Source organism: Euwallacea fornicatus, chromosome 29 (genome assembly GCF_040115645.1).
Source record: "Euwallacea fornicatus isolate EFF26 chromosome 29, ASM4011564v1, whole genome shotgun sequence".
NCBI lineage: Eukaryota > Metazoa > Arthropoda > Insecta > Coleoptera > Curculionidae > Euwallacea > Euwallacea fornicatus.
Window position 1 is genome coordinate 1,201,776 of NC_089569.1, and position 27,583 is coordinate 1,229,358.

The 27,583-nt window shown below is 34.4% G+C and overlaps 3 protein-coding genes across 6 annotated transcripts; 1 reads left to right on the top strand and 2 right to left on the bottom strand.

Annotated features, from left to right (window-relative positions):
• The first annotated feature begins 1,885 nt into the window (after positions 1-1,885).
• On the top strand, positions 1,886-8,337 carry Pgm1 (phosphoglucose mutase 1). 2 transcript variants are annotated; one of them, XM_066297573.1, is made up of 9 exons: positions 1,886-1,910; positions 3,871-4,133; positions 5,377-5,458; positions 5,902-6,107; positions 6,253-6,409; positions 6,600-6,951; positions 7,034-7,469; positions 7,753-7,881; positions 7,930-8,337. In XM_066297573.1, exons 2-9 carry the CDS (start codon positions 3,885-3,887, stop codon positions 8,017-8,019), a joined length of 1,701 nt encoding a protein of 566 aa, XP_066153670.1. In that variant the 5' UTR covers positions 1,886-1,910; positions 3,871-3,884; the 3' UTR covers positions 8,020-8,337. The 2 variants fall into 2 exon arrangements, with proteins under 2 accessions (XP_066153670.1, XP_066153669.1); XM_066297572.1 differs by lacking the exon at positions 1,886-1,910 and adding an exon at positions 2,348-2,523.
• A 554-nt stretch (positions 8,338-8,891) lies between these two features.
• 14-3-3epsilon (tyrosine 3-monooxygenase/tryptophan 5-monooxygenase activation protein epsilon) lies at positions 8,892-16,257 on the bottom strand. Its single transcript, XM_066297505.1, has 6 exons — positions 16,094-16,257; positions 12,733-12,932; positions 12,470-12,580; positions 12,158-12,291; positions 11,864-12,075; positions 8,892-11,191 (listed from the first exon to the last, which is right to left on the bottom strand). The coding sequence occupies exons 1-6, from the start codon at positions 16,155-16,157 to the stop codon at positions 11,136-11,138; spliced, it is 777 nt and encodes a 258-aa protein (XP_066153602.1). The 5' UTR covers positions 16,158-16,257; the 3' UTR covers positions 8,892-11,135.
• A 988-nt stretch (positions 16,258-17,245) lies between these two features.
• Positions 17,246-27,519, bottom strand: Osbp (oxysterol binding protein). Of its 3 annotated transcripts, none has more exons than XM_066297480.1 (15): positions 27,265-27,519; positions 24,796-24,810; positions 23,255-23,443; positions 22,934-23,195; positions 22,717-22,882; positions 20,704-20,882; positions 20,008-20,116; positions 19,603-19,798; positions 19,405-19,544; positions 19,222-19,349; positions 19,049-19,169; positions 18,784-18,947; positions 18,344-18,546; positions 18,134-18,249; positions 17,246-17,815 (listed from the first exon to the last, which is right to left on the bottom strand). In XM_066297480.1, the coding sequence occupies exons 1-15, from the start codon at positions 27,405-27,407 to the stop codon at positions 17,673-17,675; spliced, it is 2,274 nt and encodes a 757-aa protein (XP_066153577.1). In that variant the 5' UTR covers positions 27,408-27,519; the 3' UTR covers positions 17,246-17,672. The 3 variants fall into 3 exon arrangements, with proteins under 3 accessions (XP_066153577.1, XP_066153576.1, XP_066153578.1); XM_066297479.1 differs by lacking the exon at positions 24,796-24,810 and adding an exon at positions 25,142-25,207; XM_066297481.1 differs by lacking the exon at positions 24,796-24,810.
• Between the last annotated feature and the right edge of the window lie 64 nt (positions 27,520-27,583).

A 27,583-nucleotide genomic window follows, 5' to 3' on the forward strand; every position in this document is an offset into this window, starting at 1 on the left:
CCATATTACTCACATGCTATCTCCTGAATAGTATTTTTGTGAAACTTAAGCGCTTAAAACCTTCATAATAAGAAATTAACAAATTGCTTACCCGATAGGACAAGTCGCAACACCCTCCAAGAATACTCGTTTCTGGGTGTGCAAAAATGTACATTGATACACGTACCATTGAAAACGCCCCCTTTTCCTAGAAATGCAGCACACTCCTCACTTGAAATTTTAAAGCATCAGAAGCACTTGTCCCATCATCTATCCGCATACTTTCAACACATTTTCTCCACTTTAAAAACAGATTTAACAATAAATCGACATTTGGTTAACTTTCTGGATTCGACTATCGCTGTATACATATAGATTATGTTAAAAAAAAATAGTATCAGTGGCACACAGCTTTTGCTTGCGATCATTATCCATATGGGGACTTGACTAAGTCCGCCTACATACATAAGGTAAGGGCGTCTTTTTACAGGGATATTAATTTAATAATAAACAAACAGTGATTGTTATTAATTGCCATAGTCCGATTAATGCATACAACTTTAACATTGTGGCCCTCATTAAACTCCGATAATAGTTACGCACGGCACGCCTCTGCTTATGTTTAAAACAGATGTTTCCAGTGGAGAACAGAGAACTGGAGGAATGAGTAGTAACCATGCCTTCTTAGCGTATGACGAGGGAAGGGGGCACATTAGGTACACATTTATAGCACTAATATGGTTACCATATGTCAAATATTTGCCACAAAAAGCTGCACTAATACCAGTAGAGCCCCAAATTATAATGGTTCGATAACGATAAAGTTTAGTTTACTAATACGTAATTGGTGTTGTCAATGCTGGAACAATGATTGCAATTTCAAAGCTATTTTCAAATTATGTTATTACGGTACCCAGGTTAGCAACTGAATGGATTTGTTTAGGTACACAAAGAAAAAATCTAAAGGGTTCAAGTCTCGCGACGTGGCCGGCCACTCTGCAATATCACGTGACGTTAATCAAAATTAGATGTAATTAACTAACTTACAGTCCAGAAATAACTCACTTTTAATCTACATACCTACAGATAATGAAGCGATATGCGTTAAATAAATAATTTCGTACTTGAATATTTTTTTTAATTGACCAGAGATATTATTCCCGAAGGAACACATTTATGAACAGTTGTACTGATTATGATTTTGTACATTATTGACGACTCCCCTAAGACTACGTAGAATTCTTCAAGAGAGCGCTCTCCAATTATGCTCATCTTTTCAACTGACTGGTACCACTAACCATGGGGTGTTTGGAAGGGATTTTGGTGAATATTAGCCTATGGGCAGTTTAAGATGTTAAGTATATTCTTTTTCAATTTCCATTAATTCAATGTCTTTACCTATTAATTATTAAAATCTACAGATCATTCAAAAAAGTTAGAGGAAATCACTACCAATGCAACAAATAAAGTCAGTACCATTTATACTGCTCAGTGGGCTCACGTGTCGCAATAAGATGCTCATTCGTTTTCTGTGGTTTAATGAATGAACAAATTTACAACTCCACCTTCGCATTTTACACACGAAAGGAATTTCCCATTCATCAACGAACGGAGAGGTCAATCACCTGCAACAAACGCTAAAAGTGAGGTTAGTAGTAACGTAGTAGTAATGGGGAAGGGGGGCGGAGCCCTGCGTTAGACCCTTAGGGGCCCTTTTCGCTCCCCAATTCGCACCTTTTTAGTTAATGTTCTTCTTCAAAGCATCCCGTTCTTTATGAAGGAGAAAGCTAGAATCGGAAGATTCTCCTAGAAGGAAAGACAGCTCCGAAAGCCCAGTGACTAAAACGTCCCCATTTTTACTGCTCACTTATTGCACACTCCGAGGAAAGAATATGAGGATTTCTCTTCCGTATTGCAGTGTTTGCAGAATGGTAAGTCCTCTTTTACCTTTACATTGTTTTTGAGTTTTCTAGCTGATATATTTAACGTAGATTTAAACTTTTCTGGGTAACAGGCCATCGCAGGAAAACGGTGAATGATAACCAAAAATCTAAAAATAAATTTTTGGCTAGCGCTAGAAATTATGAATCTACCGCCACTAATATGTAGTCGCGAGTCTAGTCGCTAGATGGAATCGACTAGCCCGAGCATCACCTGCTACCGGCAACGTTGCAATAAAACATTAAACTTGATTAAACAATGTGTCGCCTCTTCATTTTAATTTTCTTTTTTCTCCTTTTGATTCAAATGGTTTGAACATTCAAGAGATAAAGATGACCAACATCCAAAACCGATTTGCTACAATTCTCATCTCTACTATGTGGATTCGAATGACGATAATGACTGACAGTTTTATGTTCTGTATGCGCAGTGAGGGTGCGTGGTTGATGACCTTAAATTGTCATTGAGAATTTAAAAACATAATTCATATTATTTTTTGGCGAAATTAAAGGAATATTTAAATAAAAAATAATCCGATAAAGTTCTAATTTTGTCAAGAAAACTGTCCTATTTCTTGTGGAAAGACTTCTTTGGAAATTCCAGGTATTAAACATTCTTTCTTCACTTTTGCAATTAACTTAGTTTAATCTATTATGATTAGGAGTTGCAATTTTATTCTTGCCGTTATCGCTTTATAAATTGATAATAGTTATTTTCTTAAGCGGAATTCTCCGAATTTCACCTTAATTCTACAGTCTTGATTGCTGTACACTCAAGGCACATGTGGAAATCGTTAAAACCAGTTTTGTAAAGGTTTTTCCATAAGCACCTATCTGTAGATATAATCCTAATTGTCTAATATGATCTGATATCTTGAAGGTATTTAAATTTATTGCAGATTACTTAAATTTTAGTGTAAACTGAAGGTGTATAACATTGAAAATGTTCCTTTCATGTATCCAGAGAATTATTCCATCGTTATATGTATGGATGAGAATGTGAAGAATTCCATGTGACAAATTGATGGTTGATAAGTAAAAGAATATATAGGAAAATACTAATCTAACAGAAGTGAGATAATGTTCAAAATTTATTCATTACCTAAAAGAGTCCAATTCCCAAAAAATTTAACCACACATAACTATTTAATGTGCAATCATAACCATATCAAAACTCATTCAATGGAAACTCTCAGCTATGAGTCTCCAAATGCCTACTATTATTTTATTATTACTACCTATTTCATGAATTCCTTTAACTATTGGAGTGTTGGTTCAGCACCTAATCATTCAAAAAGGAGATTTAGTCAGTTGTATTTGACTATAAATCTCGCTTGAGATATAAATATCAACCCTGTTTATTAGGTGTTTTATTGTGTATTTAATTGAACTGCCAGCTTGAAACTCAAAAACCCCTAAAAATGAGGTCCATACTTATATATTCTTAAACGGCACTTTATACTATTTGTGCCTGGTTTCATAGTAAAGGCTTGCCTTAAGATGTTAGTATATGTATACTGTCTTTCTTGTTGTTGAATTATTTTTGCCAAAAAATTATTAGTATGGAATAGAAAAGAGCGAGAACAAGGTTCAACTAGAGATTTACTAAAACGGATTTCTATCTATATATTTTTCTATAAAGTTTCAAGGTCTTGGAACCTTGGCTTTTTGCTAAAAAAACGCATATAAATCATTAAAGACAAATTATGTGCCATATTTATAACTGGCTAATTTGTAGATGTGCTTAATTTCAGTAAAATGTATGCAATAGATGTTTCTTCAAACAATTCATATAAGCACTACACAACCAAATTATATCACTTGAAAGAGGTTATCTCACATTTAATTCCCCTATAATACTCTATGACATACATAATTCCAGCGATACTTTAACATTTAATCTGAGTATGTAGATAACTGTACACCTACTTTTTTTCTGAAATATTTGCAGTAATATAGCGTAAAATGTCCGGACCTCTCCAATCAGTTGTGGTGCCGACGGCACCATTTGATGACCAGAAACCTGGTACCAGCGGACTTCGGAAGAAAGTTAAAGTGTTTATGCAGAAAAACTACACTGAAAATTTTATCCAGTGCATTTTTAACGCCCTTGGGGACAAGCTGAAGGGATCGACTCTGGTAGTAGGGGGTGATGGCCGTTATTTCTCCAAGCCGGCCATTAACGCTATTATCCGAATAGCGTCTGCTAATGAGGTAAGTTCTGTGCTTTGCGAATAAATTAGTGATTCTGGTACTTGTGTTGACCACTTTCACATTTTTACGGCGCTCAGTAAGGGATGATTATCTTTATTTCTTTTTTTTTAAGCATGAGATTGCAGAACTTTAACACATTACAAACTAGTTGTTAATATACTTCTAACCGAAGTTCAGGCATACTTTCTATTCAAGATTTATTTTCTTAAGCAACTTTCCTTAAAATTCTTCTTTCACTTCGTTTCGGCGGCGTCCTTGGGTGTCTGGTTTTTTTTTAGAACACTACTTTTACAGGAACTTTACAGACAGAAACAGGAACTACTTTTTTCTTCTTTCTGACTACTTCAGTCTGTGTAAAAAAGGGACAAGTAAAAATTATTTGTCCCTTTTCTTGGGGCGATAACAAATTCCCAAGAGGCACTTTGACCTGACAAAATTATGAAGTGGAACATGTACATTTGAAAACTAAACTGAATTAGAAAAACGAGAACTATACAAGTATGGACAGAAGAGAGGATTAAAGAGAAAAAACAGCAAATGGTCTCACAGTATTGTTGGATGAGTTAAATGTCTAAATTTTTGTTCGTTTTCTTCTAAACCCATAAACAAAATTGAATAAATAAACAGAATGGAGTGTAATTTCAAAGAATTCACGTTAAAAGCAAGCTTTTATTAAATTTATACTCTTGCTTCAATTTTACTTACTTTACTTTTACTTTTTGGACGCACCTTACATGACATAATATTAATGATTATATTAATGTTGGTTTGGGGCTTGCCTCTTTAAAATTCAGTTTTATTGCGTGATTACTTATTACTTCGTTAATTATTACTAAGTGCTGGCCATAAAATTATGACGGTATTGTCGGATATTGTGTTTGCAAATTATTTAATTTTATAACCTATAGATTTTATTAAATATTACACGCACACAAACTTTACACACTTTCATCACGATGATTTATTGAACTGTTTTGAACGAAAAGCTGTTACGAAATGGGAAATGTGGAAGAGGAATGAAGTGTTCAAGCAAAAAATCTTCAACTTTTCAATTTTTTAATATTTCTGTCCAGGTTCACAGCAGAAATTAGTGTAACTGTGAGTTCTTCCACAATAATCTGAGTTGATACCTACTTGTAGTTCTCTCTTTATTTATATTGTTTCTAATTACATCAGCATGTACACATATTTATTATTTTTAATTTTATGCATCATATCAGTTTATATAAACTGACTTTTCCAGGTTAGTAAACTCATTATCGGACAACTAGGCATTTTCTCAACTCCAGCAGTATCTGCTTTAATTCGAGAACGCAAAGTTTTGGGTAAGTCCCTGTTTTTCATTTGTTAATATGAACTCTCAGTACTTCTAAACAGTGGCAAAGGAGCCGCATGTCTCATTTACATCTATTGAAACGTCAGTGATCACTGATTTAGAGTATAAATTCTTTTTTTAATTTTAGATGCTTTACCTTCATTAGACAAAAATATGGATTTAGTATGTCTACCTTATGTCCCCGCCTTAGATTATTTTACTTTGACAAGAAAAACTTTTAATATATCGAAATTATCATCTGAAATATACATATGTTGCAATTAATCTAATCAAAATCAAATTTAAGGACGAAGTGTCCGTGATAATTTTTGAAACTTGGCACATCCTGTATAATTTCACCATTAAAGTCGGGACATCCTGTATAATTTCACCATTAAAGTCGGAGATTTCCTGAGCACAGATTGTTTTGAATGCCTAATGTTTCCCTTATAGGCGGCATTGTGCTAACAGCTTCTCACAATCCCGGTGGCATCCGAAATGACTTCGGTATTAAATACAACATCGAAAATGGAGGACCGGCACCCGATCAATTTACGAATGCCGTCTACGAACACAGCTTAAAAATTAAAGAATACAAGACCACCCCTTCCTTAGAAACCGATAGATTGATAGATATTTTGGGAACCAGTAAATTTAACGTAAGTACAGGGCAGAAGAGTACATTATACGGCAAACACGAAATGCTACTCATTTGGTACCAATTACATTAACGCATTAACGAAAGCTACATTTAACTGAACAACACGCTTGACTTACTAGTTTATCATAGAATTATGAAATTAGGTCGATGGCAGAGAGTTTACGGTCGAAATAATTGATTCCTCAAAGGACTATGTGGCACTGATGAAAGAGATATTCGACTTCCACAAATTGAGGGCGCTTATTCGAGGAACGGAAAAGAGGCCTGCTTTTCATATCTTGTTGGATTCTATGAATGGAGGTATGGAATTTGCTCACCACCAAAGTGTTAAGGTCGTTTGAAAAGCTATATAGCGCATAATCGAATATGTTTTAAATTGAAAATTGAATTTGACTAAATCATCGTCCACACTCGCAAAATCAACGAACAAAAAAATCCGTACTGATAAAAAATAGGTTTTAAACCAAAAAAACTCCATTATTGTTTACAGTTACTGGGGTCTTCGTTCGCAACATCTTCATCGACGAACTAGGAGCTTCTCCAGACAACAACGTGCGTCGCATCGTGCCTCTTGATAATTTCGGAGAAATCCATCCAGATCCAAACTTGACTTACGCGAAAGACTTGGTTGATGCCATCAAGCAAGACCCAACTTACGATTTCGGGGCTGCCTTCGATGGAGACGGCGACAGGAACATGATTTTGGGCAAGAATGCCTTCTTCGTGACTCCTAGTGACTCGTTGGCCGTGATAGCCAATAATCTTGAATGTATTCCCTATTTTAAGAAGAACGGAGTACATGGATTTGCTCGGTCTATGCCCACTGCGGCCGCCGTTGATCGGTAAGTGTGTCGTTTACGTACCAAAAATAGGAAATCGTCGCTTTCCCATACTAATCAGAATCTAAAATTAATACTTGTGTAGCGTTGCATCGAAATTGGGCAAAGAAATGTTTGAGGTTCCTACCGGTTGGAAGTACTTCGGTAACCTGATGGACGCTGGTCGTCTGTCGCTTTGCGGTGAAGAGAGCTTTGGCACCGGATCTGACCACATCAGAGAGAAGGACGGTGTTTGGGCAGTTCTGGCGTGGTTGTCCATTATAGAACATAAAAATATGGGAGTCGAGGAAATATTGAAAGAACACTGGAAACTTTACGGCAGAAACTATTTTACCAGATACGATTATGAAGAGTGCGAAACTGAACCAGCCCACCTTTTGATGCAGCATTTAGAATCCCTGATTGCGAGCGACAGTTTCGTGGGTAAATCTTACACATCCGATGGCAAGACTTACAAAGTTGCCCAAGCTGATAATTTCTCCTACGTGGACCCAATCGATAATTCAGTAGCAAAGAATCAGGTAAGACTACGTCACCACAACATTCCTTAGTGCCAAATTTCCAATATCTTGTCAATTTTATTCCGGGCTAATTCTTATATAAACGCTGAGAACGTTTTTGTCGTGATTTAATCTATAGCTTTGATGCTTGTCAACATAATTTATGTGAAATAGTGAACTTTCCAGTGAGCGGTATACAAAACCATATACGTTTCCGTAGTTTCTTTACCATGAACGCAAAATTACGTCATCCACGTATCTACAGATACGAAACAAATTAAAAAGGCTTTAAAACTGTTTCCAGGGAATTCGGATACTTTTCGATGACGGCTCCAGATTGATCTATCGTCTATCTGGTACTGGTAGTAGCGGAGCAACCATCAGAGTGTACATAGAGTGTTATGAAAAAGAGGACGTATTGACCCATGCTCAGGTAATTATTATTTTTTCAATAATGTGTTTATGCGGTTATTATTTCCAGGTGATGTTGAAACCGCTGGTAAACATCGGTTTAGAAATATCCCAGCTTAAGAAATTCACAGACCGCGAGGAACCAACTGTTATTACATAAACACGCATTTTACGCTACAGTTTAGAAAAAGTCTTTCTATAATCAATATCCTGTGAGATCAGAAAACGTAACCGCGACTTATTTAATATTCAATTTTAAGAAATTATACTCTTAATTTAAATTATAGCGATTTACATTTTTTATTGTACACCTCTATTAGTCCATTTTTGTTACGTTATTTATTGTATTTTTATATTGTTGCGTTTTACAATGCTAGGAGGCATCACTTTCCTTATGACATATTTCTGATTGTGTCTATTTTAAATGATTGCAAAAAAATCGTCATTTGCTGCAATTAAATAATTCTTTGTTAACGTTTGTGTGGTATTTTATTGTTTTTGGGATATATACAATGCCTGGCTCCAAAGGAACTGTGTACAGAACGGAGAATATTTAGTGAAACTTCTTTGCCCGCTTTCTTGATTTCACACAATTGAGCAAATATTGATATCCCCCACAGAAACCATCAAAAATGCATTAATCTCTGTGTGAAAAGATTCTCTAAAACAGTGTGAAATTTAAAGACAGAAGCAAACTCTGTCTATGGTCTAATACTAAAAACAGAATGAAATTGCTCGTCATCAAAAGGTTCCGACGAAATCTAAACGAATTCAAATAATTTTTGAGACATTAGAGATGGGTTTTCGTAGTATTATATAATTGTAGTAGTGCTACAAGGCGTTGCAAAATTGTGCAAGAATAATACTTTTTTCTTTCAAATTGGATCCTATAGGCGCCCCTTCGCGTTTTTTGAAACATCCTATATAATTACGGGCGTGGCTGTACAATTTGACGAGCCGTTTTTCTGTACAGTTACAGTTATAAATTCGTGAATCTAAAATCTGTAGTAAGGGCTAATAAAATTCAAAATATTTAAATAATTTTTATAATAATACATCAATTTCTTTATATCAATCTACACGGCTGATACATCCATACGCACATCAAAATAATGCGAAAATAAAAAAAAAGGAAGTCCAACAGCTGTTTAACTTGATAACGTAATTTACCGAAAGCAATAAAAACTTCAATTTAAGTACCCAAGAACAACCCATTTTCAAAAAGTCTGTTGTTTTCCTAAGAGCGAAACGCAAACTTTTAATTTTTTTTCTTTTATTCTCTTTGGGAATAACACCTCACATTCAGCTAGGGGTCTTTGGAGCGATGGAATTGCAAATCGTTTTCCGTTAAAATCCAATATTCATCTTTTCCAAACTTGTCGCAGTCTTCAGATTCCCGCTTCGCTTCCACCACTCCAACAACTCTTACTTATGTGCGAGGAGTTATTGCGTAATAGGAAAAATGAACAATCCGTCTCAAACGTATAGAGCACATGTAAAATTTTTTTATTGGAAATGATGACAAATACAAGGTTTGTTGCAACAGGGAGCTTAAACAATTCTGGATCGTCAAAAATATGCACATTGTAGAGATCGGATATCGATCGACACCTTGGACATATTTCTGACGATTCGGAATTGGCTGTTCTACCCTGTTGGAACGAAGCTAAAAAACAACTTTGACACTGTCATAAGGCGATCATATGGACATTAACAGATTTTTTCCGATATAATGTTTCGCGATTATAATTTAGTTCGAATGTTTTTTTGACAATATCATCAGAATATGAACAATAACTTTAACTTTTAAGTACAATTGACATTAAGGACAAAATATGAAATGCTAAAACGGAATGCCATTTTGTGTACGGACAAATGCACGCGGCTCCTAGTTCGACCTTGCCAAACGAATACTGACGCAAATACAAACGTAAAACACAACCGATACGGGGCCAACGTATAAAATATACAAACAATTTTATCAACTAAGACTTACACTCTCGTTAGATACAATAGTTCTTAAACGTATCATGCGTGGTATCTCTATGATTATTATTAATGGAAAAATGCAAAGACTACGTTTAAGTTACGCGCAACTGGTAGAGTAGTAAATACGAATGTTACCTTTTTGTAAAAAATTGTCTAAGATTTCCACTTTTCGTGAGATTTATTATCGATTTTGGTCAAGTAACTTTAACGCGCGGGAAAGTCACATTGATGTACCCATATTTTCCTGTACCGAAATATTAATTTGGTAAAATAATATCGGAATTTCCGTTCAAAAATTGTAATTTATCAGGTGCATCAATGCATGGATTGAAGGATTCCCGCTAAATTCTGGAAATCGCCTTGCCTACAAAATTTTCCGTGCCTCAAATTCATACCGCTTCCGCTTTGCGACCAATGATATTACTTATTCAAGATCAAAAAGCTAAAAACATAAATTAGACAAAAATTAAATAATTCTAAGCGACAGGTTTTCTTCTAAAAAGATTCATTTCAGATCTTTCTTTCACAATTCAACATTTAAACATCATTCGAAGAGAACCCAATCATTCAAGAGCGCATACATTACGATAAGTAAGACTTGTGGATTGAACCTACGGCTTGACGTTTCAAGGAACACACCCAATTGTTTTTGATTATTACGAATGTTTCTTAAGAGCGATCTTCAAAATCTTTGAAGTAGTAGTATTCGCCTTGAAAACAAAATTGGCCAATTTCAGCTGGCAATGTAAAACCTGTATTGACACCTGTTAAGTTACTATAAAAACCCTACAATACAAAACTTATTTTTGATGACAAACTAAGCACCAGATGAAATTCCCACCTTCAAAGCGTCTGGCCGTAGGTGTGCCTTTTATTAAGAGACTAAAAACAGAGTTACGTCTAATTATAATAATAATAATAATACATTATGTACCCGAGCGCGTAGAGCCCTCATGCATGATTAGGCGCGGGCTCGGCAACAATTTCCGAGTGCAGTAATCAGAAATGGAAAACGGAAGAATGAACTGGTGGAAGAGTTTTACTGAAATGACGCGAAGGCGAAACGAAATTAGTGTTGTAGTGTGTCACAAGAAGTAAAAAAAACGCAGTTTTTGAAGTCGACTAGATCAGGAAAATGCCCGAAAATCGCTGCCTGCGCCACCAAAGATTCGGTAATCCATAATCAATGCTGGTTATGTTAACTAAAACGTTGCCCGCGCCCCGCACTACTACAACACAGCACTCGACAGTTCGATTTTTGGTGGTGCTCACGCAGGCGCCTTAAGATTATGACACATCCTGGTCTTCGACATCTTGCAACTGTTCTTTAGGTTCTGCTTCACCTGAAAACAAATTATCCAATTATTTTCTACAAAAATTGTCACATCGTTGATGTACAGGGTGTTGAGTAAAAAAGATGTTTACTTTACTTAAGAGAAGAAAATACTGGGTTCTCTTCATTTAGCGAAATATTGAAGAATGCATTAGTGATCTAAGGAAAGACAGTGTCCTCGACAGTACTGTTAATGACAAAATAAAATTAAATATAAAAAGTTATTAGTTTTTTCGTGTACTATCTATACAACGAATTAGAGACCTTGATGGCTGCTTACAACTATTGCGTTTGTTTACATAGGCCGTGTAGTTGAATCGTGGCTTAAGCTCGGTTCTGATAAACCTAACCCTGATATAAGTCCAGTTTAAGGCCTTAATTACACTAACTCATCCAAAAACTTTCACCGTATTCCAGAAGATGTGTGACGTTTCTCGGTAAACAAATGAATAGCGAAGGCGGACATGATCTCTATGATAAAATAAAATTTATGAAAAAACAAAGACATTTAACCATATCTTAAACATTGAAAGTACTTTTCTTAAACTCACGGAAATAATTTCTTTTAATTTTGCCCTAAATAATGAAATTTAAATCTGGTCAGATACAGTGGATGATAATCTTGTTATTGCCGACGTTTTTGTTGAAATTTTGTAGGGTTTGCGTGTAAATGGTAACACACCTTCGCCATCTCCTTGCATATCGCTCGTCCACAGCGTAAGGTTGTCCCGGAGCAGCTGCATAATCAGTGTACTGTCCTTATAGCTCTCCTCACTAAGGGTGTCAAGCTCTGCGATCGCGTCATCGAATGCGGCCTTCGCCAATCGACAAGCGCGATCGGGACTGTTCAGGATCTCGTAGTAGAATACACTGAAGTTGAGGGCCAAACCCAACCTTTTAAGTCAATAAGAATTAAGAAACTTGTAACACTCCTTTTATCGACAATAAGGTTATTTCTAAACCAAAGTTTTTTTACCTGATGGGATGTGTAGGAGGTAGTTCTGTGGTAGCAATATCACTGGCACTCTTATAGGCTACTAAAGAATGTTCTGCGGCATCTTTCCTGTCTGTGCCAGTTGCAAATTCTGCTAGATACCTGTGGTAATCGCCCTGCGGAAAATAGCTTTTCTAAGTTTAAAAACTTATTTAAAAGTTCTTGCCGTTTAACGGTGTTTATTCGCATCAGTCAAAATTTTCGACAGTGCATCAGCTTCAGTCGCAAATTACCACAAAAACATCATGTTTAGTTTTTTATAAATAATTCTAATATTCGTCATGGTAGACTTACCTTCATTTTATAATAGAAGACTTTGCCCTCTCCTGTTGAAGCTGCAGGTATTAAGTGCTTATCTAAGACGCTGAGTATATCTGAACAAATGTCCCTCAATTCTTTCTCAACCTACAAATTTAAATTCATCAAGTATACTACAATCTCCTATAAGTTGTTAAGTGACATAAACTTAACTCTGGCAGCAACAATCGATCTTAAGACCCATACTTTTATATCGGCCTATCACTAATTCTAAGAAACATTTTTTTTTCAATATTTACCTGTTGCCTGTATTGCCTAATCATTTCCAGCTTGTCGTCGGCTCCTTTCGCTTCTTCCTTCTGTTCAATCGACGAGATTATTCTCCAAGAGGCGCGCCGAGCGCCAATAACATTTTTATATGCCACAGACAAGAGATTGCGTTCCTCCACGGTTAGTTCCAAATCCAGTTTAGCAACCTTTTTCATGGCTTCCACCATTTCTAAATTAAAAGTTATTTCCCATGTCACAGTGCAATAAAACAAAGCAGAGGACGCGTAGTTGGACCATCAACGTAAAAATAACTAACTAGCTCAAAGTTGTAGTTATCTAACAGAAGATTCTTGATAAGAGTCCACAATATACTACGAAGTTGTGGTCTCAATTTGTGGTCAAGATACATACTTATCCAGAATGCCTAATTTAGGTTTATATTTTTCGTAAATCTTAGAAATCAAAATGCGATTTGGTAATACCTTTTATGGAATACTAGAAATTCCAAAAATGGCAAGATTTTTTAAAATTTAACCGATTTTGTAACTCTCATTGCTTCAATGATACCAATAGCGGGCACCCCTAAATGAGACCTTATAATGGCAAAAAAAATGTTATCTGGTAACATCAGATTCGAGGAGCATTATAAAATATTTTTATCCCCGACAAATTGATAATAGCTAATGAATTTATCCAAGATACAACTGATTTTTGAACGCTTACTCTGGGTTTTTTAAATGAACACCCTTTATAACGTTTTAGCCTTCTTTTTGCCTAATGAGGGCATAACATCACATCGACCACCTTTTCGAGAATAAATCTGTAACATAAAAGGGTGACGGAAACTGAATTCGTCTCGGCATTTATCGATCGGCCCGACCGCTTTTCCTCACGAACATCTGGAAATGCAATTTTCCTACCATGGGGATTTTCCGTGACTGCCTGCGGGAAGTTGTAGATTTTGGGGCATGTGAAATCGAATTAAAAAATTGGCAGGATAGGTACAGTGAAAATTGAATTTCCCTTGAGCCATTTTTGTTTGCGTGGCAATTTTAGAAAAGATTGGGGAGAAATTGGAGTCACAATTATCTCGGAAATCAAAATCTAATTTAATACCCATCACAAAATATGATAAGAATTACTCCCCATAGAAGAAGAGTCAGGCATAGTAACGAGTGTTTTTTTTACTTGTTTTATTTTTGTTTCAGTTGTACTCGGTAAAAGTGTTATTTGTTGTTGTAAAAAGAACTTTATTGTTAATCTCAAAATTATTAAAAGAGTATTTAGAAATACTTATTATCAGCAGCATATTGTTTAAGAGGGTGATGTTGACACTAGTGTAAGAAATCTAAATTCTCCCTTCTAATTAGACACTGCTAGAAATTAAATTCTTCAAATTTACTTGTTTTAGCTCAAATCCAGTGATGTACTCAGGTTTTTCGTAAAAAAATTATTAATTATTTTCTAAGGAATATGTGGCAGTTTTAGGACAAAGTGTTGTTACCCTAAAACAAAATTTGGCATTGACAAAAAGGTATTTTTGTGTTACAAATATAATAGTTTTTCAAAACTCTGCATTTTGGGAGACCTTTTATTAAATTTAGCCAGGATTTCTGGTATAAATAATTAATTCCTTTCTGGAACATAATGAAGATTTTCATTTCTTCTGTTAAAAAAAATAAACTTTTTCTCCAGTTTAAGAGCAATGAAAATTATGGATGAATTTTAAAGCAATAAGTGATTGGATGTTTATCCTGAGCCAATTCACAGTGACTCTCGATGATGGACTAAAATCAATATACATGCAATGAATTAAATTTCAATATAGAAAACACATACATGTATAAAAAATATTAATATGCGTAATGTTGAATAATTATCTTAGTAATTTTACAGACAGATTTTTTCACAATTTTGAGCACCTGATAATGAGAAAAAAAAGCCTATTATTAATCAGTACATACTATACCACAAGTATATCAGACCAACTCCAATGTGTATTATTGGGATATAATGTTAGAACAGTTTTAAGGATAGAGGATACGCTAGATTCAAAACTTTTAAACAGAAAACCATAAATCGAAAATGAAAACAAAAAATATTACAGACAACAAAATTCCTTGTGAATGTGAGATTTTTTTTGGTGTAATTTTATATTGGTGAAACCTACCGGCCCTTTAAAAAGAGAAATAAAGAACGCCGAAATTACATTAAAAATATAGAATTTCATATGTAAAAGTATGTCTTTGATAATGATCACAGAATTAAATGTGTTGTTTCGACATAAAGGTGTTTGATTTCATAACTGAACACTTTCAAGATTAGATTCAAATGCATTGGCAATCTTAAGCCATTGAATGACTCACGTCAGACAGTCCTTTGCTAGTAATCTCAGATAAATAAATCAAAAATGTCTTCAAACATTCCATAATGGCACTATTGGAAAAGAAGAAAAATCAGTGGAAAAACCTATTTTAAATCAGTTTTGATTAATAATTTGCTCATACGGAAACATTGATTATAAATGCATTGTTGCCCATTGCTTTATGAAGTAGGAATATTAAAATTAGGTGTGAAGCAAATATCTAGCTAAATATGATATTCAAGATGGGTAGGCAGTATTTTTGAAGAACAAGGGAAAGTTATCTACCAAAGATGGAAGGAAAAGCACAGGATATAGTCCATAATTAATTAGTATTATACAAGGGACACCTTTTTATGGAAATCAAATGAGTAATAAAAATTTAGAACACCTCCACCTTGCTAGGATGTTTGACTGTCATACAGAGCGGATGACTGGGCAATGCAAATTTTTTTACAGTTAAAACTGAATTTGCACCATTTTCTGAAGTAGGCACCTAAAATATTTCGGTGCCTTCAAAAAGATACTACGATTTTGGTTTATGATCGATTATTTGAAGCCTGGCGGCATTGCTGAATGCCGCAGATTGAAGAATGTCAACCTTTGGGTTTAGCAGAAGACTTCATAAGGTTGAAACTAATTTCATATAAATGTTAGATTTAAGCAATTTGAGCTGTGGGGCTCTGGTTAAGCTTTTCATGGGGAAATAACGAGTTCTTAGAGTTTCAAAACGGCTAAATTTCCGTATCAATTATACGAAACAAAAGATCGATAAACCAAATGACATTTGCTTGGAACTGACGAAAAGCCCTGGGAATGAAATAATGCAAATAAAACCATCCTCATATGAGTAAAGGCGGCCTAAACGGGCCTTGCAATAGGCAAAATTCTTAGTAAAACTGAATTAACTGTAATGTCCTGTCAGGAATGTCAATAAACTGATATCGGGGCCTTGGAAGGCCGACACGGGAAAGCCGCTTTTAAGAGATTAATCGCTCAGAAAAATGATATTAAGACAATACACTTACCATCGTAACGTTCTGCTTGTTCGGCTAATTTAGCCTTGTAAACGTTGTCTTCCCTTTCAGACATTTTCCGATGATTTTCGATTAATTTTCACGACACTGCACTCACAAATCGGCCCCTGTCTCACGAATTCCCAATATGGCCGCGCCCGCCTCACTGAAGCACGATGAGGAACGAACAGCTGCTTCGTGTCCTTTCGGTGAAAAATCTTTTGTAGCGGCAAATTTGAATCGAGAATTTTGTCGGATATTGCAATTTTTGAATTACTCGCTGAGAAAAATGAAAATGATATGATTTTTGATAAGTTCCGTCCAAAAGTGTTTTTTGGCAGATTTTAAAACTGTTATTGGCAACTGATTTTAGTTGTTTAAAAAGCCTTCTTGTACACATCAACGTTAATTCATTGACCAAATTTATGTCAAAATTTTGCTTCAGCAATTTGTGTGAAAAATACTTATGTATTGTGAATTATATCGAGATCAAAAATCATTTTTATGAAATAAATCGTTTATGGAAAGGGGCCCAAAAGGTTAGATGATCTATGGATTACTTATTGTACCAATACCAAAAGAAGATGCATATGCCCTTTTACATCTGCTTCAAATTCTAATATCATAGATATTCTCTCAGATTTTCTCGTATCAAACTCTCTTTTTTAAATAAAAATTATTATTATCATTATGCGCAAGGGTGGATAAGATAATTAGCCCATAACTTTTTTCATTGCAAGTTTTTTTAAATTGAAATTCACTTATATTTAAAATCAACTAAAAGAATTTTCTTGTAACATCTTCTTTTCATTGTGTATTAAATCTCATAAAATAGATTAGTTTTAATTAAGTTAAGTGAATTTTAAGAACCTTATAATAGCTTACATTCCATGAACAGCTGAATCACTGCTGTTTTTGACAATGCTTAGGACCAGCGTAAGCATTTCTGAAAAATCGTCTATTTTTTAACTGCCACAAAACTTTTCATTTCTCAATTATTGGCCAAATAATAATGAAAAAAAGTAGGTATCACATTTAACGGCCTAATAACATTTTTTTTTGGGTGGACACTGCATTCTAAACTAATGTATAATAAAATGGGGGTAATGATGGAGATGCTGAGATTATTGAACCATCTAGCAACGGAATCAAATAAAAGACAAGTCATTTTTATATATTTTTATTACTTAAGTTTTAAAAGTTGTGTTACTTTTAATCCCTAACCCTTTAGTAAGCCGAAAGCATGATTTGTACATTTTTGTCATGTTACTCCTTGGAACTTTTTTTTTTGATGCAGTACGCGTTTCAAAATGTTAAAACGCAATATATGACGTATTCACAGTAGCCAATATTTTTTTATAGATTTGTTTTAGTAGATCTATACATAAATAATATTATTTAAAGCCAATGGTTATTTCTCCTACCACAATCCAAATAAAATCACATTAAATCGTAAGAAACCTTTAACCGAACTTCCCAAAACGATTCGTTTGACCGCATATGATAGAATATTATATAACTTACACGCACATGTGTCTTTTTTTTCTAGAAATATTTTACACTATGTATAGTTGTATATAAAACTTGAAATTTAGAATATGTCAGGGCACTCAGACCAATTTTGTGCTTCTTTACAATCCCAGTAAGAGCCTTTATAGATGTGAGTTATCACGTCACTGGCATCCTGCGTCTTCTGTTCGAACCACAGCGGTACGTATTGAGTATATGGTCGACCTGAGAAAGCAAAATTAGGTTTATCCATGTAAAAGGTTATTAGATACAAAATACCATAAACATAAGCACTCTCGGTAAAATTCAATTGGAAAATGATGGGCTTGAATGGCATAAACAAATAAGGTTTATCTCGGGCATGTAGCCGCATATTCTTAGCAATGTTCAAGTTTTAATCTCATATATAAATATATTTTGGTATATTGAATGCCTCAACAATATTAAGCACTATTAAATAATTCCACAATTTGATAATCAATTGCAATACAAGGACAATAATATAACTTGCATTTACTGATAATGGAAATGAGTTAAAGATACCTTGAGCGGCTGCCTTCTCAGCTTCACATTCTCGTTTCCGTCTCACGGTCCTCTGTTTTTCTTCTATCCGCAGTTTTTCTTTATTTGCCTCTTCCCATTTTCCTTCTTCCATTAATCTTACAATATAAAAAATCAGAAGTGAATATACAGGATTCACCAATTTTTAAAAATATGTTAAATGGTTATTTTGCAAGTTTTTCAAAAACTCACCTTTGATCAGGCCTTAACCTGGAATCAGTAGGAGCCACACCCTCTTCAAGTTCATTCAACTGGGCTGCTAACGTGGTGAAATTATAAAATTTCTCGGAATCTTCCGGTGTCGGCCTGCGTTTCCAAGCAAGTACCGGGTTTCCGGTTTGGTAGACGGGGTTTGATGCAGTACCAGTGTTACCTATCACAGGAGCTATTTCCACCTAGCCAAAAAGTTAAGTCAACTTAAAGAATAACGGAATTGGATTAGTCCATCTTATTGTTCAAGATCAGTTACAAAATAAATCGTCAAGGTGCGTAGCTGTGTTAGAATACACAACACATCTATAATTGTTTCAAAATTGGAAAGTTAAACCTTTATAAATTGAAAACTTTTTGGTGGATGCGTGTATTTGAATAAATTTTTCTATCAAAATGGGTTGACAAATTTAGTAAATTACCTGATCATCCCAAGTTCCATTAATAACCCATTTAACATTTCCCTTATCCATAACAACACCTTTCACCCTTCTTTGCGAGTCTCTAGTGAAATACGAATAGGGAATATACTTTAATTGACAGTTAATGCCCGTGGCGGAACCTTTACCGGTTATCTCCATATCACCTAGAAAAACAATTGTTGAAACTGTTCCTATTTAAAACAAACAATGGTACTCTTGGCAAAGAATTTTTGATAGTTAGAATGACTATTTGTATTCCACGTACCATGTTGATCTACCCATAACTTCCCTACAATAATATTATGCACAGTGGTGGTTACTTTTCTCCATGAATATTTATTCCCACTTTTTAAAAAATCTACTTGGGCACTTCCTAGCGGTATTATCTGCAAACGTGAAATATTAAAACTATGCATTAAATATATTCATTTAACATACTTGTAAATACTTTCCCCTAAACTTAGAAGTCATAGTGAATTCTTGCCAGCAATGCCACTCTTCACTCTCGCAATATTGAGCTACGATTGGAGGATGATGCGAAACTTGTTCACTAAAACATCTCCATCCTAAAATTAATAACAATTGAAATTCATGAGATAATTAAATATTTCTTTTAATTACCTAAATCGTCAGTACGATCACATTCATAGGTTTCTCCTAACAAAGGATTGAAAGGTTTACCCGTTCTGTTTGAAGTAGTTGCGTACGAAGAGATTGTAAATGCAGCTACATATGCTAGTTGTTCGCAAGCATCAGTGCATCTGTAAGAAGGTAATTTACTGCATTTAATGAATAAATCGATTGACAGGATAAACTCACTTTGCCGCCCTATCCAAAATATCAGCATATTCGTAATCTTCAGTTAAACGTTGTAACATACTCAAAGGTTCATTGAAGTTAACCGGCATCGGTATCTTAGATAAATCTTTGCCTATGCAGTTTTTCATTATGGACCACAAGTTAAGAGGATAGTTGGGTTTGTCGGCAATTTTTGTTCTGCGTTTACGCCTTCCGGCTAAAATGAAAGTTATGTCAAAAGACATGTTTTAAAGGTGTATTACGAGGTGTAGTGTGTAAAACAGTTTGGTTACGGGCAAAGAAGGTGTTAAATTAGTTAATATTAAGCTTGTAGTTTTTAATGACCTACAGAATACCTCGAAATTACTTTAATCAACGTATATGTAAATAAATCTTTAATTAACAAGGTTAATAATACCCACATACTTTTATTGATCTCGTTAGAAGTGGCCACAGCTGTATCCACTTTATTGACTTGTGTTATGGCCATTTGGTGATGAAGAATTGGGTGTTTACCCCCTGTGACGACTACTACCTGAAAATCGAAATAAACAAGTCAGAGGTCAAATAATTGTTAAAAAACCCCACGAAATCGCTTCTGAATTCCACTTCATTCGTTTTTAATCAATAGTTTTAACTTCATATATAACAGAAAATGTTCAGCTAAAGCAACCTAATTTGGAAAAGACAGCAGAAAATAGTGATAAGTAAGATGATACATACATACATGTTTGATTCTGAATTGAAAACTTTAATATCTTCATTTACTAGCTTCTAAAACACCTTGTACTTTTTCAAACATATTTCAATGTGATTGCTAGAACTTTGAGAAATAAAAAATCTATTTATTTAACGCATTCAGACCACTGAATAGCTACTAAATTTTTTCCACAATCCACAAACCAAATTAAATAAAACATTTTCCACTTGACCAGATTCATAAGAAAGGTAAGGCCAAAGACAAAGATAGTTTTGTAAACAAAATATTGTGAAACACAATTCATAAATCCAGAGTAATTAGTAACTTGCCTACCAAAAGTAAGTTTTGAGCACCAAGTTGAAATAATTGAAAGGAGTCTTTGCAATTGAAATTCAATGAAAAGGTATTTGATTGAAACGTACTTGTTTGGTTTCCTGAGTTTCCTCTGCTTCACTTGAGCTGTCTGAGCTGTTCCTCCTGACCCCAGTTTTAGTTCTTATATCAAGAGTAAAATGGTCGTTAGCATCAGAATTCTGGCCTCCATCAGCGACCGCGTCGAAAAATTCATTTTCGTCTTCTTCCTCCGCTTCGCTAGCGCTTACTGAAGATATCAGAATTTGCAGTAAGTAAGTTACATGAATAACTGAAATTTGGAATGTACGAAGACATAAACTCGTTTGACAAAAACGGTTCAATGTCGCTTTGGCATATTTCAAAAACGGGCTAAAATATACAGGGCGAAAAGTGAGCTTACTTTTACTATTAATGTTAGCAGTCCTCGATAAAGGCTGGTGCCGATGACTTCTCATCGCAGGTCACCTAATTATATCTTTAAAAATTCACTAAATAACACTGAACCCTGAGCAGATGTACGAAAACTTCATAAAATTTCCATGTCAAGATTTTGATAGCATAGTGAACTTAAAAGGAAAACACCACAGCCTTGACGTTAACCAGCTGATCCTCGGAAAATTCGCTTTTACTATTCGGTCACGGTCGTCACGTGCATTGCGTGTCCCCCAATTTCACAATTATTTCCTAATACTTAATAAACGAACGTTTTACCAACCAGACCGAACGACAGGAATTCAGTTTGCAATTCACAATACACTCCGAGCGTGATAGACCGTGTGTTATCAGCATTTATCACAAAGTTAAAGTGATTTTATATTAATAGACCAATAAAATCATACGGAACAAACCAACGTCACGCCATCCATTGGCTCGACTGCAACGCCTCGAGGTCGCAGGAGATGAATGAAATTTTCAATTTTTAGGGCAATTCTCAGTGTATTTTTATCATGCTCATAAGTGTTAAAACTAAAAGTAATAACACAAACGTTGTTTGGTAATTAAACATGGAAGCTGCGAGCAGCGATCGATTAACTGGTTGGCCTTCACGTTCAGCAATACCAGGGATTATGCAAAAGTAATGGGAAATGTGTGTAGAAACGGCCCGACTCGATTAAAGTGTTTTCAATTACATGGATCTAACACTAGACTCGTATTCCGAAGACGATGGCAGTACAAGGAAATCGCAATGAAACATCGAATGGACCGGCCGAGTGCTAATTTTATCGCAAAACATTCGAAATGATGGTCCTTCAACTGCATAAGTCTGAAATTGCTTTGCTGATTACACGAAAAATGCTTAATTGTCGATAATTTCCAATATAAAGACAAATAAAATTAACAATCAATTAGGACGAACATTTTTAAACAACGGCCTTAGGCCGTGGCACTAAATTTCTTCAATTTTCTTGAAAAAAAAAAAAAAAAATTGACTGTCGGGTTCAAAAGGAATTTTTGATAAGGCCAAAAATTAAAGGTACGATGACCTGAAGGGCCTCGACTATTTTCACAAGATTTTAACCGAAAACCTATGGAACCAGTTTCTGCACAGTTGCCTGAACGAAACGACGCGTTAGTAGCCACAGAGGAGCAAGAATCTTACAGAAGACAAACAATGACTTGCAATGCCACACAATTCTGTACCTCACAGCCACGTGCGCGATAAATGTCAAAGCTCTGGACCTACATTCATCCAAGATAAGCGCGCTACTTAACATTAAAATAACTCCAATCCTACTATGATCGTTAATTAATATTAAACATTTAACCAGAAAAGTAAATTGGTATATCAATCAATGTCAAATTGCTTTCCAGTAACAGCAACGGCAACGAATACTTAAGATTCGACATGCTTTTTATAAATTAATTACATTCAGATGGGAATTGAGTTGGCGGGCTGGGACGAAAATTTAACCTGTGAACTCGTCATCGACATTCTGATTAATATGATTAAATATCTTCCCAACTGGAGACTAAATCCCTGAGAAAAAAGTGGATCGTTTAAAGGTCACAGTGTGGATTTAAATTTAAACTTCTGCCATACAATAAGTCAGCTTCTAATTAAAAAAAAACAAACAACTTACCGGCTCTGTGCGCATGCGCGTTAGCGGCCCTCTCTAGTTTAGAGTGCTGTTCTGCTAGAGTCTCAACCATTTCTTGAAGCCTCTGCCTTTGCTCTCGTTCATGTTGCAGCATTTTCACCAACTTATGACCGTGGCTTTGGGCTGTCTTCAGATATTCGTTGCATGACTTAAAAGCCAGACACTTAATTTAATTTCGTGACAAAAACAAAGCCCTTACATTCATCATTGCATTGCTTGAAATTCTAAACAGCGTTGCCCTTTCACAAATTTCTTTAACTTTACTGTTTAAAACATCAGGATCCGGAGTTGATTCGATTTCGCTCAGTGGTTTAGCAAGATTTTTCCAATGCTTTCCCAATAATTCACCACAAATTTTTAATTCGTTTAAGGCGCTTTCTAATTTCCGCATAACATCCGGTTCGTCGGAAATTCCGGATTCCTCAGCTTCCACTTCATCTTCTTCAGACTCCATATTTCGTCTATCGAAGCAATGAAATATTTTTTTACTTGGTTTTTAATAACTTTTAACGTGGCTCACATGGCTTTTGCTTTGGCCAATTCCAAGGCTGTGACCCAAGACTGTCGTTCCACCTCAGACGAAGCTTTAATATGGAAGGTTTGGGTACCCCCGTTGGATATGACGAAGGTACATGAATCTACAGAGTAGATTAGGGCTCCATGGAGTGATATACTTCCTCTACAAGTGTGTGCCATTTCTGCCTGGTTTCTGCAAATAAAATGAAAAATGCAACGGTACGGATGGGTTAGTGGGGATAATGATTTGTCAGTCTCAAGCAGCGGAGACCAAAAATGTGAGTTATTAACGAGAGGCAAAACGTTTTAAAGAGTATTAATGGGCATATTGTCCCTATTTATATCAGATAATATATATTTTTACATTGGCCGTTCATTTGTGGTAAAAACTGCTACGAGAGCTTGTATGCATTCTAAGTATAGTTTCTACAGGCTTATTGTGGAATTTCTAGCCAAGCATTAAATACGTTTCTTTTGTGAAAAAAATCACAGATTGTAGAAACTAATAAGTATTACTGCTACTTAAGATGAAAAAGACTATATTACTAACTGGGAATTTTACATTCTGATTGAATGATTCTTCCATTTAGTCCTTAGATTTGTTTCTCCACGAGCTATAAAATAGATTTATCTCTAAATTTTAGGGCCATTAAAAATAAAACATAATAACTTTCAATTATCAAATGAAGTCGGTTAATTCTTGTATCGGACTAGTCGTTTTGTTAAACTGAATTACAACTCAAAAGCAGCAATGGCGTTTCTATTAAAAGTACAAAAATTAGGGTACATTGAAATAACAGTCGGTCTGAATGCCTTTCAAGAATACATATTTTGATATGCTCATACGGACGTTGGGAAATTGACTATGTAGCCAAACTGTCGAACTTGTTTAATTTGTCAGCCATCTCCGTCATATTTTAACTGAAAACCATCGTAATGTAACTGGCAAGTATCTTGGTCATGTCTACTCATAGAAATGTAATCTCAAATATATTCATATTTACCTTGAATTTTAAACATTTTTTCAACTAAAGTAAATTTTTATTTAAGTGGTTTGTGTTACCGAATTGCGAACACAAATAGAAAACCAAAAAAAATCCTTATTAACACACAACTACTCGAAATAAAACAAAAATGTTTTATAAATTAAAATAGACTGTGCCTACATAGCAATGATCTAAAATTAACCTCATAATTGAGTGGAAATACATGCCTTGCCGGTTTCAATAACGTATTGAGTTAATGAGTACCTACAAATACATTCATTTTTTTTTTATTTGAATGTTTCCTTTAGGCACACTGAATTCTATGTAAATATATTGCCCGGTTCTTAACTGAGCTCGTATTAATAGATAATCTACTATCACAAATATGAATGCCAAAAGTTATCGCCAAGTATTTATTAAACAGTACTATGGAAGCCAACAATATTTATGAATCACAATAAATATGAGTTTGGCAACTGCAAAACTAATGCAATTGGATCAAACAAAATGCACATGCAGATACAAGAATGAGAATTCTGGAAGTAAACATTCGACTTACCTTTTTCGACATAGTCTGAAATAAAAAGATGCCTTTCTTAGTGCTCAGTTAGAGGTTTAGTAGGAACAGATATACACATTTTAAAATCATTAATAATCCATTAGTCTCAACTACTCGTGCAATGAAAATGTTCTAATTTAAAAAACACCCACTCCTGTCACAAAATGAAGATTATACGTAATTAAATTTATTTTACACACATTTTTTTAATTTAGTTTAAATCAAAGACAACTTGTGAAATCACTTCAAACAGCACACTACGCACTAAAACTATAATTGTGCAGGGCCTGACACCATGTCTGCTTCCACAGTTTCAACGAGCAAAAGTAGTGTTCTCTTTACTTACCCCCCCTTGAGTTTTCTTCGACGCCTGATGGACAACGTAGGGGCTATTCCATGGTGATTTTCGGCCCTGCACAACACACCAAAATAATATTTTTTTAGGAGAGATATTGAAATTTTTAAAAATAAGTGGCAGTTGTGAGGTAGAGAATGTAATTTAAAATAAGTGAAATAAATTTATTCAAATGTGTAATAAGTGTTCGAGTTTTGATAATTCTGCTGTGCATACACTCCTTCATTCATCCTTTGAATGAGAGATACATGCTAGATGAAGATGATACAAAAATAGTTCTATGGTGATGCCTAGGTTGTGCTACTACTGTATTTGTTTTTCTTGAATACAAAATATAAAATTTTATTTTTTTCTGAATAATAAACGTCATTAATTCTTTTAAAATGATATAAATAATTGGAAACATAATGAACCAACTTTGATTTAAACAGTGTTCACTTGCTTGAAATGTAATGAAATGAATAAAGAATATCCGGAGCTTTAAGTCAAATTTTAATCATTCTAAGATGAAAAACAAATGATTATATATCGGAACATAAACATTTTTCTTTTAAAAACTTCTTTGATAATAAACTCATAATCGTGCTAGTTACTGATTAGCAACAACATATGGAGCGTAGAAATGTTGTGTGCCGAAACTACTGTTTTAATTGAAGGGTTTTACAAGATTCTTTATAACTTAAATAATATCTCGAAAAACCTACAAATCTATTTATACAACATGCTCCTAATGATAATAGTTCAAAATAATGAGTAAATAGCTGTTTTTCATAGTTCAAACTCTACTACTCCTAATCACTTGTACCTAACGTTCAATGACAAATTATAATTTAGCATAAGACCTCATAAGAAAAATCCTTGGAAAAATCAAGTTGTTTATTTACATATTGTAAATTTCAAGATAAATTTTACAAAATTATTGTGTTACAAAATCATAACTGAGAAATTGTTTTGGCTATAAATTTAGATTTATCATTTCAAAAACTTTTAAATCAAATGTGACCAAAATAACTTAGAAAAGAAAAATACATGCAATTCCAGTGCCATTCATAGCTGTCAGGTTCTAGGCAATCTCCATACTACGGAAATGCATGTACAACTAGTGAACTCAATTTCAGTAAAGCTTACTATTTGTCCAAAAAGAACTGACTCATTCTTATCTGCAGATTACAGGAAAGGGATAGAGGAGAAAGCCAATTGCCCCTTCTTTAGAGAGATTAGGCACCTGTGGCAAAAATTTATAAATGTTTTATTCATTTATTCTAATGTTCATATTTCCTCACATTTCAAAACAAAATCTGATTTTTTGCTTAATTTTTTCAATTATCTGCTTTATTTTGTAGCTATTTATGCTCAATTTACTCTCTAGTTATCTGGTATAATCAATTGCAATCAACAAAATAACTACAAAACAGATTTGCTTGTAAATTTTCATTTTATAATTTTATCGTGTTACATTTATTACACATATTTTAGCACTAAAATTTACAAACCGTTTCTTGTAGGACATACATCTATTCAATTAAGATTTCTAATTAAATGGAATAATATAAAATAGAATAATTGTTTAATTTATTTGATGAACATAACAATGCTATTTATCAGAGCTCAATAAGCGACAGACCTGCAAAGGCATATTCCAGTTTGCCAGTTCACACTTTTGTAACAATCTATATCTTAATGATATCTATATGTTAACAAAAGTATAAATCCAGCTCTGCTATAAAGCCCTGTACCCACCTACCTTAATTAGGAACAATCCCAGGAATAATCCAAATTATGTGACTCCTAGATTGTATTAAATTGGCAATGAAAAAAATATTGTTTGGAATATTGTAGGTATGTTCTCAGTTTCCCAATAATATAATTGTAAGGATTGTTATGGCTATTTTATGAATATGCAATCTACTGCCACGGACATTAAACTATAAACTTTAGATATGCAATTTTTAATTAAGATATTACAAAATTTCAAAACATTGAACAATTAAGACAACTACCATTACCATTACCGTCAACTGTGCATACTGTGCTCCAACTTTTTAATATTTGTAAATCCAACGTGTAATGCAGCACAAAGTTTTATGTTTAAATATAGTCAAATAACAACAAACCTGTAATAAGACAAATGGCCATTTTGGAGAACAAACCACCGTCTCTGATAGCCCTTGAGGTAATTAGTCCACTTGAAAAGCCAACCTTTCATCGTAGCTTCATTTTGAGACGCGCCCGATTTGGTAGCACCACTGTCGCCCATTATTTTAAAGCAATTAAGAACAAATTTACATGAAAAATCGGACAATATTTCCAAAAATTCACACGTCTCCCATTTTCATTATAGTTGCAGAACTTTTTGACTTTGACACTTTTATTGAAGTTTACCCCAATATGTGTTCGTCTCTCGGATTTTCTACTCAGGAAACAATTCAGTGC